Source organism: Anabrus simplex, chromosome 8 (assembly GCF_040414725.1).
Source record: "Anabrus simplex isolate iqAnaSimp1 chromosome 8, ASM4041472v1, whole genome shotgun sequence".
Taxonomy (NCBI): Eukaryota; Metazoa; Arthropoda; class Insecta; order Orthoptera; family Tettigoniidae; genus Anabrus; species Anabrus simplex.
This window is the reverse complement of record NC_090272.1, coordinates 4,772,312-4,792,409: the sequence shown is the minus strand read 5'-3', so window position 1 is coordinate 4,792,409 and position 20,098 is coordinate 4,772,312. Positions and strand designations below refer to the sequence as shown.

Genomic DNA, 20,098 nt, shown 5'->3' with positions numbered 1-20,098 from the left:
CTAAAAGTGTGTGATTTGCTTTTATTCTTCATCCTGCAGTAATAAACAAAGCAAACTTGATTTTGTAATTTCCATTTTCCAGGCTTCAGTGGTCCGCCTCCTGGAAAACTTGCTGTATACGGACGTTGAAGAAAAACCCTCAACTCTTCAAGAAACAAAATTGGACCAGACATAACAAAGGCTTGTTGTGCCAAATAAAACAAAATTTGGATTTTGGGTGCGAAGTGCAATAATGGGGGATGTTTTTATACATCTCCTCACTAATAACCAGAGGTGTATTTTATGGAGACACGGTTCTCTTCACCCCCCCCCCTCTCGGTTTCAAACCTGCACTTTGTTGCACGAACGGCAACACTTTCAATCAAAATTACTCACCTTGACGAATCCTCAGCCACCAGTTAGTTGTGACACCCACCTGAGCTGAGAGATTGTGTTCGTCCATGTCTTCCTACATACATCTTTGCTTAGAAAATACTAAACCATGCTTTGTATAAACTGTATTGTACATTATGTGTAAAAATACATATAACCTACGAAACACTCCAAATTTTGGAAGTAATTGAGTTCTCAGGTCAGTAAATTTGTACCATACCATTTTGTATTTCACAAAATAAAGATCTTTTTGTATTCTATAACATCTTCTTTCACAAACAACATCTGTGTACCTCATTGCACATTTTGTATTTTGTTATGTCTCATTAGGCTAGAGGAGGCTGAATTTGATTGTAATTTGGAACCTCTTAGTTGTTTTTCTAGCAACAAAATCTTAGTCTTAGCTATTTTTAAATTATTACGGATATTACGTTCTCATCTCTTTAGTTTTTTGTACGGTAAGTGAACGTATTGTCTTTTCACCTTCGTCTGAACCTTTAGCGCTCTCAGCACAAGCCTGTGTGATTTGTATCTTGAACTCTTCTCCGTCTTCTTAATCTGTCTTTTAAAAGGTGATTTTCGGTTAGTTTTTACCGTTTCATCAGATATTGTGGTAAATTGGACCACAAACAACAAAGGTTTCTTGTGCCAAATAAAACAAAATTACGATTTCAGGTACGAAGTGCAATAATGGAGGATGTTTTTAAACATCTCCTCACCAAAAATCAGGCGTGTATTTTAGGGAGGCATGGTTCTCTTCAAATCTATGTCCAAGAATTGCTACCTGTCATTACAAATGAGTCTGATTTAAGCATGAATTCATCATAAAAATGTGAATTGCACCAACAGCACTTATCAGAAAGATTTCTGTGTTTTCTGGAAGTTGCCTTTTCCCATTTTGAAAATTCTACTTCATCTCTAAGTGGTCTGAAGAAGTGTTTGCATCCCGAAGTTTCGTAGCCGGACTTAGAGCCTAGAACGAAGCAAGTCGGCCTCTTTTCCTTCTCGGTAAGTTTGCTAAGACTCGCACTATATTTACACTAAATGAATACCATCACGCTCTTCACTGCCACTTAACAACAATGCACGACCCGTGAGTTGTTGCCTTCACAGGACAACACCACCGAACCAACCCCCAAACAGTAACAATGCTATACCAGCCAACAGCGAAGAACTTTCTCTTCTAGCAGCTATGACTAAAGGCTATACAGTATTGCTGTAGGGTCGGACAGCAACGCTATGAACAACATGGAGAATGAGGTCGTTTGAGCTATTACAGTAAGGTCGACAGTGCACGTTTTTTGCTACCTGGCCCCATATAATTCGGTTCTACTTCACCTTCGAACAACAATTAATATTTTCGTTTAAAATCGTGAATATTTTGAACTGTGACTTGCTGGGATTACATACAAGTAATGTTTATTGTTCAACTTTCAATTCTACTTTTTTAACATCGAACTGGATAATGAGTAGTATAAATCACGGGTCCTGCGGCCTCCTCCTCCTCCAGCTCCCAGGGGCCCGCTCGTCCTCCTCCTCCCGGGGGGGGGCTTCCCAGGGGCCTCTTCCTCCTCCCGCGGGAGATTTGAATTCTGGCGCGAGATTTGAATTTGTAAACAAAGCCACGTGCTTTTTTTGACAGCTGTCATCGACAACAACGCATCGCTAACCTCATTGCTGCCATCTTGACGGGCCTAAACCTCAGAGCTGCCAACTAAACCTTACTAGCGCGAGATTTGAATGGGTAAACAAATCCACGTGCTTTTCTTTCACAGCTGTCATCCGCCATCTTTAATCAAGAGAGCACCGTGCTGCCCCCTTTAGCTACATATCTTTGAAATGTGGTGGCGGCAATTGGAAATATTCCACGTGCTCTTATATGGAAACAAATCCACGTGCTTTTTTTGACAGCTGTCATCCACCATCTTTAATCAAGAGAGCACCGTGCTGCACTCTTTAGCTACTTACCTTTGAAATGTGGTGGCGGCAATTTAAAAAATTCCACGTGCTCTTGTTTGGAAACAAACCCACGTGCTTTCTGACAGCTGTCATCCGCCATCTTTAATCAACAGAGCACAGTGCTGCTATCCTTAACGTAGTAGCAGGCAATTCCGTCAGCTGTCGTCCTCCATTTTTAATCAACAGAAAACCGTGCTCCTATCTTGCAGGCAATTTAAAAAAATACCGTCAGCTGTCATCCGCCATCTTACATCGCAAACCTTATGCTGCACTCTTTAGTTAATACCTTTGAAATATGGTGGCGGATAATTTAAAAAATTCTACAGCAGTCATCTCTCGACGCTAATTGCAAATGATGGCGGCAATACATGACTCCTTGAGGGTGCTTACGCAAGATGGTGGCTGCAAGATGGCTGCTGCTCTTATGGACGCCCTTGGAATGCTTGCGCAAGATGGGGCTTAAATGCAAAATGTTAAATATCTCGAAAACGGTGCATCGTAGAGCAAAACGGACAAAACGGACAACACGGACATGACTCCTTATGAGATGCCTTAAGGGTGCTTGCACAAGATTGCTTGAGACGCCCTTGGATGCTTGCGCATGAGGGCGGACACACAAGATGGCGGCTATACACGACTCCTTATGAGACACCTTAAGGGTGCATGCGAAAGATGGCTGCTGCTCTTATCAAGAAAGCTAGCTTGGAGGCTAATGTGCCGTGCTAGTTCGATTCATTAAATTAGGGTCTTCAATGCAAAATGTTAAATATCTCGAAAACGGTGCATCGTAGAGCAAAACGGACAAAATGTTTCTGCCTAATACCCAGGTTCGCAGTAGTAGGAACATGATAGCATAAGAAAAACATAGTCTAACGATGAGATCAACGGTTCGGTTCCTAAGTCTAATGATGAGATCAACGGTTCGGTTCCTACTTAAGCCCTTTGGCATTTAGTCAGTTTTAGCTTGTATTGAAGCAAGTTTTTGCAACATGATCAGGTCTAGCTATAGTAGAGAGTATAACGTGCCGTGCCGGTTCGAAACATTAAATTTGGGGCTTAAATGCAAAATGTTAAATATCTCGAAAACGGTGCATCGTAGAGCAAAATGGACAAAATTTTTCTCCCTAATACCCAGGTTCACAGTAGTAGGAACATGATAGCATAAGAAAAACATAGTCTACTGATGAGATTAACGGTTCGGTTCCTACTTAAGCCCTTTGGCATTTAGTCAGTTTTAGCTTGTATTGAAGCAAGTTTTTGCAACATGATCAGGTCTAGCTATAGTAGAGAGTATAACGTGCCGTGCAGGATCGATTCATTAAATTTGGGGCTTAAATGCAAAATGTTAAATATCTCGAAAACGGTGCATCGTAGAGCAAAACGGACAAAATGTTTCTGCCGAACACGTAGGTTCGCAGTATGAGGAACATGATAGCATAAGAAAAATGTAGTCTAATGATGAGATCAACGGTTCGGTACCTACTTAGACACTTCGGCATTGACGGCTATCTAATTCTACAAGATGGGGCTATACATAGCTCTTTATGAGACAGCCTAGGGGTGCTCGCACAAGATGGCGGCTACTCTTATGAAGAAAGCTAGCTTAAAGGCTACTGCGCAAGATGGCGGCTGCTGTTATGCATTCGGTGGAGGGCAATTTGAAATTTCATGTGCTTGCAGCCATCTTTAATCAGCAGAGCACCGTGCTGCTATCTTTAGCTACTACCTTTGAAATGTGGTGGTGACAATTTAAAAACTACACGCTTTTTGACAGCTGTCATCTTTAAACAATGGCGGCTATACATAGGTTGTTAAGGCCTCATCATTCTCCTCCTCCTTCTCCTCCTCTACCTCCTCATCCTCCTCCGCCTCCTATGTCAAGGCATAGCTTTATATCTCTATCGAACAAATTTAAACCAGCATCGCGAAGGCAAGAGTGTGCAGCGATAACATCATTGTGCATGTTTAGACTTGCAGATCACAAAAAACATAACAAGATTAGAATTAAACACTGTACTGGATGTCGTTAACCTCAAAATGTTATCAGAACATTGATTGATGGGTTCAGAACACTACATAAGTGATTAAGACTAGAATCGAACACTGTACTCGATACAACACGTGTTTAATACATGTTAGGGGAGACCTTTGTTCTAAGAAGATCAGATTGAAACAAAACAAGACTAGAATCGAACACTGTAATCGATGGTGTTAACTTCAACATGTGATCAGAACATTGTTTGGTGAAAGTAAAATTAAACAGAACGCCTAGTGCTATAAGGAACACGCTGCTTACATTTAACAAGTTATCTCATAAACATGTGACATGAAATATCGGTCCGGAAACATGTTGTTTTAATCTGTTGGCATGGATTACAAGCATGTAGCTTGTGCAGGAGAGGACTACTATGCAAGATAATTCCAAAATGCTGAACCGAAAATATAATTGTGATAGGGAATGGAACCCAGGGGTTACGTCTTACTATAACGGTAAAAGGATGAAAGGACTCTTCCTCTACCTCATCTTCCTGACTGCGTCCTCCTCCTCCTCCTAGGGCTAATGGGCTAAAGGGCTAAAGGGCTAATGGGCTAAGAGCTAACGGACCAAAGGGCTCCTCCACCACCTCACCACATCCTCCTCCTTCCGGAAGGAGTTAGCTGAAGTTGGTACATTTTTAACAGCAGCAACACCCTCATCGATTGTTATCAGCAAGAACGCTTCTACTTTGTTAGGTGTAGCAAATTAATCTCTATTGGTAAATGGTTTTGTGTTCAGAACCGAAGGCATTCATACTACACATAACAGGGAATGGAACCCGAGGGTCACGTCTTATCAGAATTACCTAATAAAATCCCCGGTCTATTAGTAGCGCGATGAGTTGAGTTTCCCTAACAGAAATCGATATCTGCTTGTTTATTTTAAGTGTTTGGAACTCTGAACTTTTCAAGATGGCAGCAGTGAGGTTAGCGATGTTCTGTTGTTGGATTTAAAATTCCGCGTTAAAACATGCTTAAGCTGGCAGCCTTGAGGTTTAGCACCGTAAATATGGCAGCAGTGAGGTTAGCGATGTTCTATTGTCCTTCAAAGTGAGGTTAGGGTCCGTCAAGATGACAGCTGTCAAAAAAGCACGTGGCTTTGTTTACCAACAAGTGCACGTGGTGGTGACTTTACGGTCACGTAATCAATTCTAAGCTCTATGTCGTTAAGAGCAGCATTAGGATTAGCTATGTTTTAGAAATCTTGGTAACAGAGCAGCAGTAAGAATAGCCATGATTAAAAGCGTGTACACATCACCTATTGATTTTGCATGCATCAACTATCGTAATAAACTTCTTCCGCTAGATTGTACTGCTATATTAGCATAACCTATACGTATGAACTTAAAGTACAAAGAATAGCCATGTTTGAAAGCGTGTACACATTACCTATTGATTTTGCACGAATCGACATTGTACTAAACTTTTTCCACTAGATTGTGCTAAAATCGTATAAGTGTGCTGTATCTTAGTATAACCTATACGCTCGAACTTAAAGCAGAAAGAATTGCTATAGCGTGTACACATCACCTATCGATTTTGCATGCATCGACTATCGCACTGATATCGTACAATCTTCTGATCACATGTTGAAGGCAGGTTGTTTTTTTCATTACTGTCTGTTATTGTAGTGATACGTAGTATGCAAGAGTTGTAATAATCAGGCAATTGGATATGACGCCATCATGGCGGCCTGCGCATAAATTTCGACCTTCTGTTTTACTCTAAGAGATTTCACGTGGGAATATCGTAGAACTCGTAGTGCAGAATGGACCTTTCTTCAGATCTGACTACGTCTGACGAGTTTGATCTTGGGAGCCAGAGGCTGGAAATCAACCACCCGTTTTCGGGCAAGAGGAATTAAATAGACGCGATCGGACAAGAATACAACCCGGGAACATCTAAACCAAAAGTGACATTCATCGAACGAGGAGCATAGCATAGGCTACCCTGTGTACTGTATTCGCCTTAAATATATGCTTAGTTTACCGAAATATTATTAGGTACCTACATCCCATTTCCCCTTATTCGGGATCTTTAAAAGTATTTCGCATACTTGGATTCTTTTTATGAACATGATGACTTGGTGTTAGAAACGCTAGATAAATTGCTGTTAAACGCAGTAGAGGTTCCGTTAACCTGGATTGTAACGATGCAAATAAGCCGTTGTTCATATAAACGTATTTCGTGCTGGAATGTACGGTTCAACTCTCAAACTCAATTGTAGGTTTCTAGAGTCACAGTTCGATCAATAACAGCTAGTGACGCCCCCAAAGTTCACGTCTCTGAAGTAAGAACGCTCTAAGAAGAACTGGAATAACAGTCAGAATGTGTAACTTTGCTACTATAAGTTATATATAAATGGTTAATATGCGGTTATAAACGTGGAGGATGAAAATATTATTTCAGATTAGTGTCAGTGGTGTGGGCATCCGCCATTCTGTGTGAAAATCGAAAATGTCGCAACAGAGTAAAATTAGTAGAGCTTTGGACTCCGCGGTGCTAGCGGCACCATGGAAGTAATCTCGTAGAACTCTGTCATGCCAGTGGTCATCTAACTTCCATAAAATCGTAATCAGGTCAGTTGAAATATTGAAAATTATGCAAAATTTACGAAATATCTAAATATCTAAGCGGATCAGAAATATTATGTACATTCAGGAGGTTAGAGGGAAATATGAGAAATCAAGTAAGTAATGTGCCACAGAGCGCGAGTAGCAGAATATCACAATAATGATTCTGACTTTTTTTATGATATAAGTTGGTATATACAGCATACCGCCGTGCTACTTGGTCTGAGTCATTTTCAACCAATATGTACTAAAGATTAGAAATATGTCGCGTATTACTCTTATTTTCTCTGTTCTAAATCTTAGTGAACATTGACGCCATAATGAATTTGATTGAATTACATTCATTCATGGTAAAAAGGATAACAACAAGGAGTACAAAATAAAATAAATCAATCACAAATATAAATTATTTTTAAAAATATTGCAATACTTCTCTAATTACGAGCAACACTATGCTGGGTACATGTTTCGTTTTTCACGTTTTACAACGGATTATTACTCGTATATTCGGAGTACATCCAAAGGTGCGAAGTTGCCTGTTCGTCGGGTTGAATTTGGCAGAGCACCGTGCTGTTGAGCTCACTGGTTATTGAGTTTGCATTCGTACATCCTGTAGGGTGTGTTGCTTATGTTTCTTTACCTGAATTTCATTTCTGGGTGATTGTTTTGTACAAAAATTGACTGAAATTACATCCATCACAAAGATATACAGAAAAGTAAGCTTATAATCCCCAATGTCCATATTTGCGTGGTACAAGTATGGTGGTGGCTAAAACATAGCAACCATTCTTCCCAAGCAAGATACATAAACATTCTAGAGTAAAACAAACTTACTTCAGCTCTATTATGTAGAGCTTTGTTTAGCAGAAATAAACAGCACAAATGTAGGTTTCTAGAGTCACAATTCGATCATTAATAGCAAGTGACGCCCCGGAGGTTCAACCGCTAAGAAGAAGGGAGCATAATGCGCACTCTATCCACAAAGTTAAGAACTAGCAGAAAAGCGCAAACTGGTGGTATTAGAAATCTACCATCATGCAGCGTCCTCAGAATGAATGGCACATACTTTATACCACCATGCTTGTCTGGTTGGTCAATTTTATCAACTCTTTCATAATTTCCGAGAACATGATAATATATTTTAAATATTTTGGAATGAGCGTGGAAAGTTTTGATTAGTTATTGTTAGCCGTTGGTCCTCGGATTATGCATGAGAATACCACAACGCCACTGGTTGTTTCACAAGACGGGAGATTGGCCGTAACAAGTTCGCTCATGTTGTAACACTTTAGCACGAAATGAAAACTCATTAATTTCCCAAAGAATTTGTTTTTTTGCATTTTGTTTTACGTCGCACTGATGGGACAGGAAAGCGAGAGTGAGAAGGAAGCGGCCGTGGCCATAATTAAGGTACAGTCCCAGCATTTGCCTGGTGTGAAAATGGGAAACCACGGAAAACTATCTTCAGGGCTGCCGACAATGGGGTTCGATCTCACTATCTCCCGGATGCGCGAAGCTAACCGCACGCCCAACTGCGAATATCTTCAGGAGCTCCTTATAACGCACACTCACCACCTGCATAATTTCTGACCTTTCATAGCTTCATTCAAAAAACTGAAGACAACAAAGAGTGCTTTCATTGATTTTGTTCACATCTTTTACTTGAAGAATCTTGTGTAGTTGATCTTGGTTGCTTTTCTCTCACATTTGTGGTCAGTGTTTGGGGTATTTCTACAGTGGTTTTCCCTTTTATTATTGCATTCCTGTATTTGATCATAACTTTCATTTCCCTCACGTGAGCAAGATAGGTTGCGTATAGTTTCTCCGTTTGCTATAGTACGCATTAGAATTAACAGTTGGTCTAAATACACGTCCTTTCACTCCAGATTGCGCTGGTTCGTTTATCTGGACATTTAAACTCCCTTTTCAAGGCTTATTCTTATATTCATAAAAAGACCGTTTTACACAAAGAGCTAATACCTGAGCTCGTTTTAATAGAGTTAGTTATAACATGTTGTTTAATATAAATAATTAGTCCAGTGTGAATTACGACCAGGTATAGGATTTATACGTGATAAAAATGGCGAAATATGTACTCACTAGGGACGAGAATTATAGGCACTGAAAACAGTTAAGCAGGCATATAGGCTCTTAAATTAGTCGAAATAGGCATGTAAATAGGCACTAACGTGTAAAATAGGCATGAAAAATATTTATGATTTAATAACACGCTCGTTCGGCTCCGCGGTGTAGGGGGAAATCCGTCTGCCTGTCAGCCGGTGGCACTGGGTTCGATATCCTGCTGGGTCAGGGATTTTTAATTGTAATGATTAATACTTCTGGCCTGGGGACTGGGTGTTTGTGTCGTCTTTAATGTTCCTTTCCTCACATTCAACACTTAACACTTCCGCCATTTACAAAATGCAAGCAGGTTTCTCACATATGGTGCAAGTAGGTCGACGCCCCGAACAAATAGCATTTAAAACAATAATAACACGCTCAATTACTATAAAAGGTATTTACAGCAAGCAACTTTTCAATGTTTTCCGGTAACAATCTTGTTCTCCTGTCGGGCTGAGAGAAATCTCTCAACATCACAGGAAGTGACATGAAGCCAATTCATCTGGTTGAAGTTTGAAGATGCTCCCGTCTATGCAGGGGGATCACAGGTCTGGTCGCTGTTCACAGTGGACTGGTAGCAAAGCTGCGATGAACTCGTGTCAAATGCATTGCAGTATTTCTATGTTCATCTATATAATATCTTTTCACATTTGATCTGCAAAATAATAAAATTTACTTAAATTACAATCTTCTTATATTTCTACAGCTGGGATAATTGGCAATAATGCTTAGTATAAACATAATAATGGCGTATGGCCTCCAGAAAAGTCTAGTGCGAGTTTTTTCTCGTAGACAGCCTATTGGGCGACCTGCATGTCTGTGAAGATGAGGACCCTACCTAGGATGATTTCTAGTGTAGAAAACGTCACACACGCCCAGCCCCGAGCCATTAGAATTAACCAATTAAGGTTAAAATCCGCGACCCGATCGGGAATCTAACCCGGGACCCTGTGAACCGAAGGCCAGTACGCTGACCATTCAGCCAACGAGTCGGACAGTATAAATATGCATTTGTTTCATAAAGACTATTAGAGGTGATGTTTCTAGAAGTACAAAACTTTAAGGTAGGAACGAGAGAATTCGTAATTTACATGGAAATATGTCAATCAATGAATATTCAAGACAAACTTAAATATTATAATTGAGCGGTCCGCCTAATCAATACAATATATAATTTATTAATATCTAGGACATGTTTCGTCCCCTAAGGGACATCATCAGCTAATAATAAATTAATATTAATATATCACTAAAAAATATGATAATTGGAAGGACACATTAAAATTTTTGACAATTTTGTTAAATTTTGTTAAAATTGTAAGTCATAAGACAGGTAAAACAGTCAAATTGTCCATATTTCTCGTGTTGATGTTCTTGTAACATACCAGTTTTGCTTATACAATCTTAAAATATCATTTGTTGTAAAAAGCGCACTTGATTTGTATTCCTTGGTGAAAGATTTGTTAAAACTTAATAAGCATTCCTTAGATGGTATACTAAAATTTAAATGCTTCAGAATTTAAAGTCAGATGGGGGCCGTGATGGTAAAGTTCTGTGTGGTAATGGATATAATTTTATCTGAAATAAAATGAAAAAATAAAAAATAATATAAGTGTAAGTAACGTGAAATGGAAGATGAAATAAATATAATGTAATGTAATAAAATCGTATTACTTACTCCTTATATTATTTTATATTATTATTATTATTATTATTATTATTATTATTATTATTATTATTATTATTATTATTATTATTATGTATAATCACTAGATGAGCACTTAAATTAATTTATAGCTACCCCAACTGAACAATTAGAGTAAATATTAGTTATGATGTTTCAGTCATATTATTTTTAAGGATGTAATGACTTAATGATTTACCTTTCTTCCCGTACGAAATGTGACACCAAGAATTTTGAAGGAATGTTGGGAAAGTGTAACGCATGTGAACCACGTAAAATAATTTAAATTATGTGTTTTTTAAAAAGTATTTTCTCACAACCAAGTTGTTGTCAATAATTGAGCATGAACAGCTACATCCAAGTGAGTCTATCGTACTGTGAGGTATTAATGAATGTTTGAAAAAAGTTAGTAAGATTTTAGGAACAATTTAACACGATGATTGATAAAATGAAAGATGAAATTCTAATTTTATTTGTGATTTAATCAGACCTTGTAATCTGCGTCCGTCACATTTAATAGCTCTCAGTCAATATTGTAAATATTTTAATATGATGTATTTTTCTTTATTCAGTTAGAGATCTCTAATTTTAAAGCTTTTCGAAGATTAATAAAATTGATGAAGCACGAAGTCAACTATTCCTTATTTATATTTTCAAGAAATAATTAATAACATACCAACTATTTTCTTCAATTTCTACTTATTTTTAAATAAATATTATATTGTAAAACTTAATTCCTCTTTTAATGACTTCTTAGGATAAGGATCTAGTTATAAGTGATGATTGTTTGAATATTATCGTAGTTGTGAGTGATGATTATTTGCATATTTTGTGAGCCGAATGCGAAAACTAACCGTCTACTACGTGGGTTAGGGTTTTCTGCTAGTATAATCTGGTGATCTTTTCTCGAATGCGGAACCCATAGCCCATAAATTTGAAGTATCGAGAAGTTAATAGCCTGGATCTCATGCGACTCGACCTGGACGCGGGAACGGCGCAATAGCGGTTTGCCGTCAGGAAGGGCATCCGATAATAAAAAATAAGCGTGAATCTACATGTGCGACCCCACATGCTGTGGGAAAAGAAGAAGATAGCAAATTTCATTAAGCGAGCCTATTTATTTTACAAGGAATGTGCATTTAGGGCAGTCACCCAGCTGGCAGATTCCTTACCAGTTGTGTACCTGGTCTTCAATGAATTCATGTCAAGGAAGTTCGAAATCTATCGAACATCTTCCTTAGTGAATTTTTCCAATCCCTAATTTTATGAGTGAATTCTTGCCCCAGTTACTCTTCCTGATTTCCCACTTTACCTTTCCTACTTTTAAAACCTCGACTCAAGCCCAGAACAAATTGTGCTGTCTTCCTGTGGATCTTCCCAATCTTCCTTTTTACATCGAGTGTAACGTCATTTAGTGGTTTCCTTGGATGTACTTCAAGCTAGTCACAGAGAGAAGCTGCAAGGTCTCATTCGAGTCAGGAAGGAAATCACTACTTCTATCTGATTCTCTGCACGGAAGTGTATGTCTCCAGAAGTTAAAATTTAATTCCTTAATTTGCCAACTCCCTGATACTGCCAGCCCGTTCGGCAAACCCTTCACTGCTCACAGAAATAAACTCTTACATTTGCGAAGGGTGTTATTGATTTAAATGAGTCTTTCACAGGATATGAATTAATGAGAGACTCCAAGAAAAACAAGGTGAAATTTAGTCAATCTAAAATAAAAGTTTAGTGATGAATGAGGATCTTTCTTAAACACTTTGATTTACATCAGACCGACACAGACAGGTCTTCCGTGGACGATGGGATATGTCAGACCCAGGAGGCTATGGCCTTAATTAAGGTACAGCCCCACAATTGGCCGGTGTGAAAATGGGAACCACAAAGTACCATCTTCAGGGCTGCTGACAGTGGAGTTCGAACCCACTATCTCCCGAGTGCAAGCTCACTATTACGTGACACAGACCCCGCAGACAGGAAGTTAATGAAGAAGAATATCTAAATGAGAACAGAAACATGAAGGGAAAATAATTATAATTAAAAAGGGTTGGAAGCCTCTGCCTCGAATGCTCTGATATTACTGAGCAGCAAGAAAATGAAATGTGGTGGTCTGCTATAGCATTAGACTCATTGACGTGTGCTTTGTCTCTGCTCATGCCGCGCACCTATACTAGACGGCATTATTGCTGTAATTATTTATAAACAACCGCCTCAACATCCGATGGCTTGGGATATAGTGCCATATCTGAAATACTTATTTGATTACTGTTACCTTGCCATATGAATGAAGAGTTTCAACAGGAACCTTAGTGTACAAGGGAAGGGATAACAAACATAATGCGGAAGATCACAGGCCAGTCAGCTTGGCATGTGTAGTTTGTAAGCTCCGCGAAAGCATTCTTTCTGATTATATTAGATACGTTTGCGAAATTACGAACTTCGGGTTTAGAAAAGGTTATTCCACCGAAGCTCAACTTGTAGGATTCCAGAAAGATATAGCAGATATTTTGGATTCACGAGGTCAAATGGACTGTATCGCTATTGACCTATCCAAGGCTTTTGATAGGGTAAATCACGGGAGATTGCTGACAAGAATGAGGGCAACTTGAGCAGACAAAAGACTGGGTGGCTACATTTGTAGAAAATAGAAATCGGAGAATTAGTGTAGGTGAATCGTTATCTGATCCTGTAATGATTAAGAGGGGTGCACGGCAGTATTATTAGAGAGTAAAGATCTGGAGTATTTGCAGATGATGATATTCTGTATAGAGGAGTAAATGAGTTGTAGGATTCTGAGCGACTGCAGGGGGAGTCAGATGGGGAGTTTAACCAACAGGAAAAGTGCTCTCACTTTTGATTTCTGTGTTGATGGGTAAATATAGGGGATGATCTTCATTGCGGTAATCATGTTAATGAGGTTGTTAAGAAAGGGTACAGATCTCGTCACATGGTTATGAGAGTATTTAGGGGTGGTATTCAGGATGTAAAGGAGAGAGCGTGTAAGTCTCTGGTAAGACCGCTTGGCTGCATTGTATGGAACCTTGACCAGGACTATTTGATACGAGAACTGGGAAAGATCCAAAGGAAAGCAGCACGATTAATTCTGGGTAATTTCGAACAAATGTTACTAAAATGTTGCAAACTTTGAGGCGTGAAGACTAGGGAGTAAGGAGACGAGATGCTCAACTATGTGGTATGCTTTTGTTACAATTGGCTTTACGTCGCACCGACACAGATAGGTGTTATGACGACGATGGGATAGGAAAGGGCTAGGAGTGGGAAGCAAGTGGCCGTGGCCTTAATTAAGGTACAGCCTGGTGTGAGAAAGGGAATCCACGGAAAAGCATCCTCAGGGCTGTCGACAGTGGAGTTCGATCCCACGATCCCCCGGATGCAAGCTCACAGCAGCGCGACCCTAACCGCACGGCCAACTCGCCAGGTATGTGGTATGTTTCGGGCTGTCAGTGCAAGGATGGCGTGGAATGACATGAGTAGGAGAATAAGCTTGAGTGGAGCTTTTAAAAGTAGGAAACAACATAAAGTGAAGATAAAGTTAGAATTCAAGAGGACAGATTGGAGCCAATACTAATTTGTAGCACGAGGAGCAAATGATTGGAATAAATTACGAACGGAAATGTTCAATAAATTTCCAAGTTCGTTGAAATATTTGAGAAAAAGCTACGTGAACAATTAATAGGAAATCCGCCCTAAATGCAGATCATTGATTGACACGACATGTAGTTCGAAGAGTCAGGAGAAATGTGGGTGCAGGCGGTACATGAAATGCTCCAAGTATGAGAATCAACTTCGACCTTGTAGTTGTTAACGACAGCAGGCACTTGTCTGAAAGCAGATCGGATAGCCGCGTGAGAAGATCGATCTCACATACTTGTGGCTGGGGATTCTCGCAGGTAGAACAACAAACAACAAGGTCGTGTGAGTCACATCACGGCGAGTATTCGTTCAAGGAATATTGAAACTAAATTGTTCAGGAAATGGTTCACATTCTTCTCGCAAGTACAGTGCTAGGTACGAAAATTACTGCATCGCTTATCAATATAATATTGTCTTACGAACCCGTTAAGAGAAAATGTGGCTCAGGAGGCAGCCCGCCGGTCTCTCACCGCTGGGTTCCGGGGTTCGAAACCTAGTCACTCTACGTGAGATTTGTGCTGGACAACGCGGAGGTGCGACGTATTCTTATTTATTTATTTATTTATTTATTTATTTATTTATTTATTTATTTATTTATTTATTTATTTATTTATTTATTTATTTATTTATTTATTTATTTATTTATTTATTTATTTATTTATTTATTTATTTATTTATTGAACGATCAACACAGCAGGCTTTTGTCCATTTACAATGTTTACAATATACAATCAACAATTACATCACTATACACTAACTGAATACGAGGAAATAAAATACAAACTGAAGAAACTGTTTTGTTTCAATGTGTCTAGGCACACTACCATACACTTTCTCAGTAAATGTGCACCATGTCTTTTCCAAATTCCCATCTTTTCGCCATCGTACGTTATTAACTACTCAATTTACATTCCACGATCCCAAACAACAGAAGGTTGGTAATACAATTAAAATTATATTATTTTTACAGAGGTGCTTTATAAAAGGTAGGGGGAATACATTTAGTTATGAAGTTAAATTATACGGACAGTCTTAGAAGAGCGTACCAAATAAACATGACACAGTATGCAAAAAAATATTCTGAGAACAGAAATAGAGTGTTTAAGTTAGAGGTAACTTAAAAACTGCGCATTGAAATGGAAGAAGAGAAATTTCATATTAGAATGTACAGATAAGAAATAAAGCAAGCAAAAGAACAACTAGAAGAATGAAATCAGACATGTACAGAAGACGGAGGTAATATGCAATAGTACCCTATTTCTTTTATAGCAAAGTATCAAATGCCAATTCAAAGTTGATCTGATTCACAGAAAAGATATGCACATTATTACAAAGTTTTAGAATTCTATTAAGAGGAGAGTTCTGTGTGGCACTTCTCACTATAAAACAAATTCTTCAACCTGCCAGCCCTTTGAGGAACGTACAATGGTATACTTCCAAGTAACCCTTAGTCATTAATTCTATTCTTCAATATTGTATTCAAACATAACATCATGCATTTTTTTAAAGTATTTGTTCCTAAGTATTAACACCAAAGTGCGATAATATTGTAATGAATTTTCTCCGGGTACTCCGGTTTTCCATGTCTCCAACATCATTTCACTTCATCAGTCAGTCATTAACCATTACCCTAGAGGAAAGCCACAGGCTTCGGCAGCCGGCACAAATCCTATCCTCGCCTCTAGGTGGGGCTTCATTCATTTAATTCCTGACGCGGTCGAATAATTGAAAACAGGCCGTGGATTATCTTATCACCAGAGCGTGGGAGCAAAGGGCTAACCCTTGCTCAGTCCTCGTCTACAATAACCTCACTATATCTCACTTTGTCTCATGGCGGCACCCTTTTACATTACCCGGCACTCATCAAGGAACATTAATTACGAAGTGAACATATCGCATAATTATGTTAATTATAAATTAATGATCAAAATGTTTTAATAGTTTCTTTGTAATTGTAATGCAGTAAACTTGTTTAAGAAGACACAATCTCTAACAGATACACTATCTGATGAAAAGTATGACACCTACCTAAACTGCGTTTACACTTTACCTCCTATCATTGGACATTAAAACAGGGCAGATCCACCGCTCGCGTTTCTGTTGTGAGGTGTCTGAATGTCTGTGAAAGTATGGCAGCCCATTCTATGTTGGACGCTGGAGTGAAGTCGACGTTCTAACTCATCCCAAAGGTTCAGGTTGGGACTCAGGGCAGGCCAGTCCATTACAAGAATGTTATTGTCAACAAGCCATTGCCTCACATTGCCTCATTCATATTAATGACAGGGTGCATTTCCGTGCTGATGCAGACAATTATTTTCTCCGAAATGCCCCTCTACTGTACGCGGTACAGACTGGTTTAAAATGTGTTCATGTCCTTCCGCATTTAGAGTTTTCTTAAGTATAATAAAAGGACCACACCCTAACCGTGCTTCACTGTTGGCACCACACACGCTTGTAGGTAACGTTCTCCAGGCATTCGCCAAACCCAAACACTTCCATCGGATTGCCACTGGCTATCACTCGTTTACAGTCCATGGTGTCGCTCTTTACAAGCGTCGTTTATCATATGTTTGGCCTTGGTGTGTTAGAATGGTCTGAAACAGAAGATGTTTTCCTTGTGTACGATGCAAAAGAGAGAGGCTCCTTGCACTCAGGAAGATGGAAGAAGGACACCAACCCAGACCTCTGTTTTGTTTCAAGGGACGAGCACGGAATACCTTTACAATGCAGCAGGAAAGTACTGAACAATTTTCTCCGAAGTCAGCATAGACCAATTCTTCTAAAAATTGGCATTGAAGTCCCAATAATAAGATCAACACCTGTACCTCGCTGAAATTTTGAAAGAGCAAACTGGGAACCGTTTACTAAAGAGTTGGATCACAATATTCAGTGGATTCCACCCAAACTGGACAACTATAAGCGATTTGTTAGTTTTACATGCTCCATAGCAAAGAAACACATTCCCAGAGGATATAGAAAAGAATATATCCCCGGATGGAATAGAAGATGTGATGAGCTGTACAAAGAATACCAAATCAGTAACAGAACAGAAGTCGCTGATGAACTATTGCAAAGCCTAGATTCTGCCAGAAAAGATAAATGGAACTCAATGACAGCAAGCATGAATTTCCAACACTCAAGCAGAAAAGCATGGACCCTTCTTAGAAAACTTGGTAGTTGTACTCCCAAATATATTAATAAGAGCTCAGAGGTATCTCCAGTAGATATAGCTAAAAGAATCATCAAACTGTCCAAAATACCTGAAAATGTCAATAAAGATGAATCAAGAAAACTCAAGAAAGAGCTTAAAACTAGGCTATCCTCGACTGAATCAACCCCCCAGTTCTCAGGGGAATTCACAACTGCAGAAATCTCTACAGCTCTAAAAGAAATAAAACCAGGCAAAGCAGCAGGAGTGGATGGGATATATCCAGAATTCCTGAAATATTGTGGACCTAGAACCCTACACTCGTTACTTATGTTCTTTAATGACATCTTAAGAAGTGGTAGGCTTCCATCTTTGCTTAAGAGAACTAAAATAGTTGCCATTCTAAAGCCCGGAAAAAGTGGAGATAGTCCTGAAGATTATAGACCAATAGCACTCTTAAGTATTTGCTACAAGTTAATGGAGAGAATGATTTACAACAGAATCTCAACCACAGCCTTCCAACGCATACCAACTGAACAAGCAGGATTCCGACCTAACCGAAGCTGCTGTGACCAGGTCTTGGCACTCACCAGCCACATTGAGAACGGATTTCAAGACAAGAAGAAGACAATCGCTGTTTTTGTGGACTTGACATCAGCTTATGACACCGTATGGCGACAAGGGATGATTTTGAAATTCTTGAAGATCATTCCCTGTAAGAACCTCGCAACACTGCTGAACAACATGCTATGCAATAGAGCGTTCGAAATACATTTAAACGGCAATAAGAGTAAGCCCTATATACTAAACGATGGTTTACCCCAGGGATCAGTTCTTGCTCCTCTACTATTCAACATCTATACTGCAGATCTTCCAGAAACTACTTCCAGGAAATTCATATATACTGATGACATAGCTCTGGCTGCCCAATCGGGTGACTTCAAACAGCAGAAATTACACTCACAAAGGATCTCCATAACCTGAACAAATATTTCAGTACTTGGCGATTCAAACCTAACTTGAACAAAACTGAAGTAAGCTGCTTCCACCTAGACAACCAAAAAGCCAACTATGTACCTCAAGTCGAATTCAAAGGCCAGAAACTTAAGTATAACCCATATTCAAAGTATCTGGGCGTCACAATGGATCGGACACTTTCATATAAGCAACATCTCTCTAACACTGCAGCCAAGATAAAAACAAGGAACACACAAGCTCAGTGGAACAGGATGGGGAGCAAACGCGACAGTACTACGAACATCAGCTCTTTCCTTGATCTATCCAGTTGCAGAATACTGCTGCCCTGTGTGGCTTAACGGTGCATATACTTCAAAAGTTGATACACAACTGAATGATACCATGAGGACAATATCAGGCACCATCAAATCGACACCCCTAAAATGGTTACCCGTTTTATCCAACATCCATCCCCCTCACATACGAAGAGAACTGGCTCTAGTAAGAGAATGGCAGAAATGTCGCAGTAACCCTGAACTGCCCTTACATCAGGACTGCAACCCTCAGAAACCGAAGAGATTAAAGTCCAGTTAGGCGAGAAGCTCCTGGAAACACATTTTGATGCTGATGTGATCTGGCGCGAAGAATGGACCTTTACAAATCCTGACCACCTGGGTTTAATCCACCATCCTTGTAGAGCTCCTCCTGGTTTCAACTTACCGAGAAGGGAATGGACATCTCTAAACAGAATCAGGACAAACCATGGAAGGTGTAAATTCTGGCTTCACAAGTGGGGAAAATCTGAAGACCCATTCTGCGACTGTGATAATGTGCCTCAGACCATCCAGCACGTTGTTATGGACTGCCCAAAAATAAGATTCAATGGATCCATTAAAGACTTACATAGTGCCTCTACAGAAGCAGTGGACTGGCTGAAAAGTCTGGACATTAAGTTTTGAATGCTGACTTGTAAATCACATACTTATTTAAGAAATATGTATTTACATGTACTTATAATGTATCCTTGTTTTTGCCATACGAAATAATAATAATATGTTTGGCTTATGAGCAGCAGCTCGAGCATTGAAGCCCATTCTTTTCTACTCCAGACGCACAGTTATAGCCGGTAGCACTTTGGAACTCGCGAGTGATTCATTCCGCTGATTTCTTGCGAATTTTTACACCCATCGTGCGCAATACTCGACGGTCCTTGTCCGTCATTAAATGACGTCTACCTTGTCTTGGTTTAGCTGCGGTAGTTCCTTCGGGTTTCCACTTGATAATCACATCACCAACAGTCCACTTGGGTAGATTTACAAGAGATGAAATGTTCCTGATGAAACTGTGACATCCAATGACCAGTCCCTGAGCTCTCCTCGCCGGCCCATTTTGCTGTTACTGGTTCTCTATACTCCCCGCCTCCTGTTATATCGGCGGGTCAGCTACTCGTAACTCTAAGGTTCAATTCCACATTACATAGGGATGTCCGAGTAATTTCGATCAGGTAGTGTACTATTCGAAAGTTATACATATATTACCATACATTTGGGAAGTGACTAGTACACTACAAAACTACACAAAACGTCCCGTGGA

At 39.5% G+C, this 20,098-nt stretch overlaps 1 protein-coding gene across 1 annotated transcript in view; it reads left to right on the top strand.

The window, feature by feature from the left end:
- LOC136879097 (uncharacterized PE-PGRS family protein PE_PGRS54) overlaps nucleotides 1-635 on the top strand; it is a 46,723-nt gene extending 46,088 nt beyond the window's left edge. The window contains exon 6 of the mRNA XM_068228946.1: nucleotides 83-635. Within this exon, the coding sequence (XP_068085047.1) occupies nucleotides 83-129 (47 nt within the window). The 3' untranslated portion in view covers nucleotides 130-635. The remainder of the gene's footprint in view (nucleotides 1-82) is intronic.
- The last annotated feature ends 19,463 nt before the right edge of the window (nucleotides 636-20,098 follow it).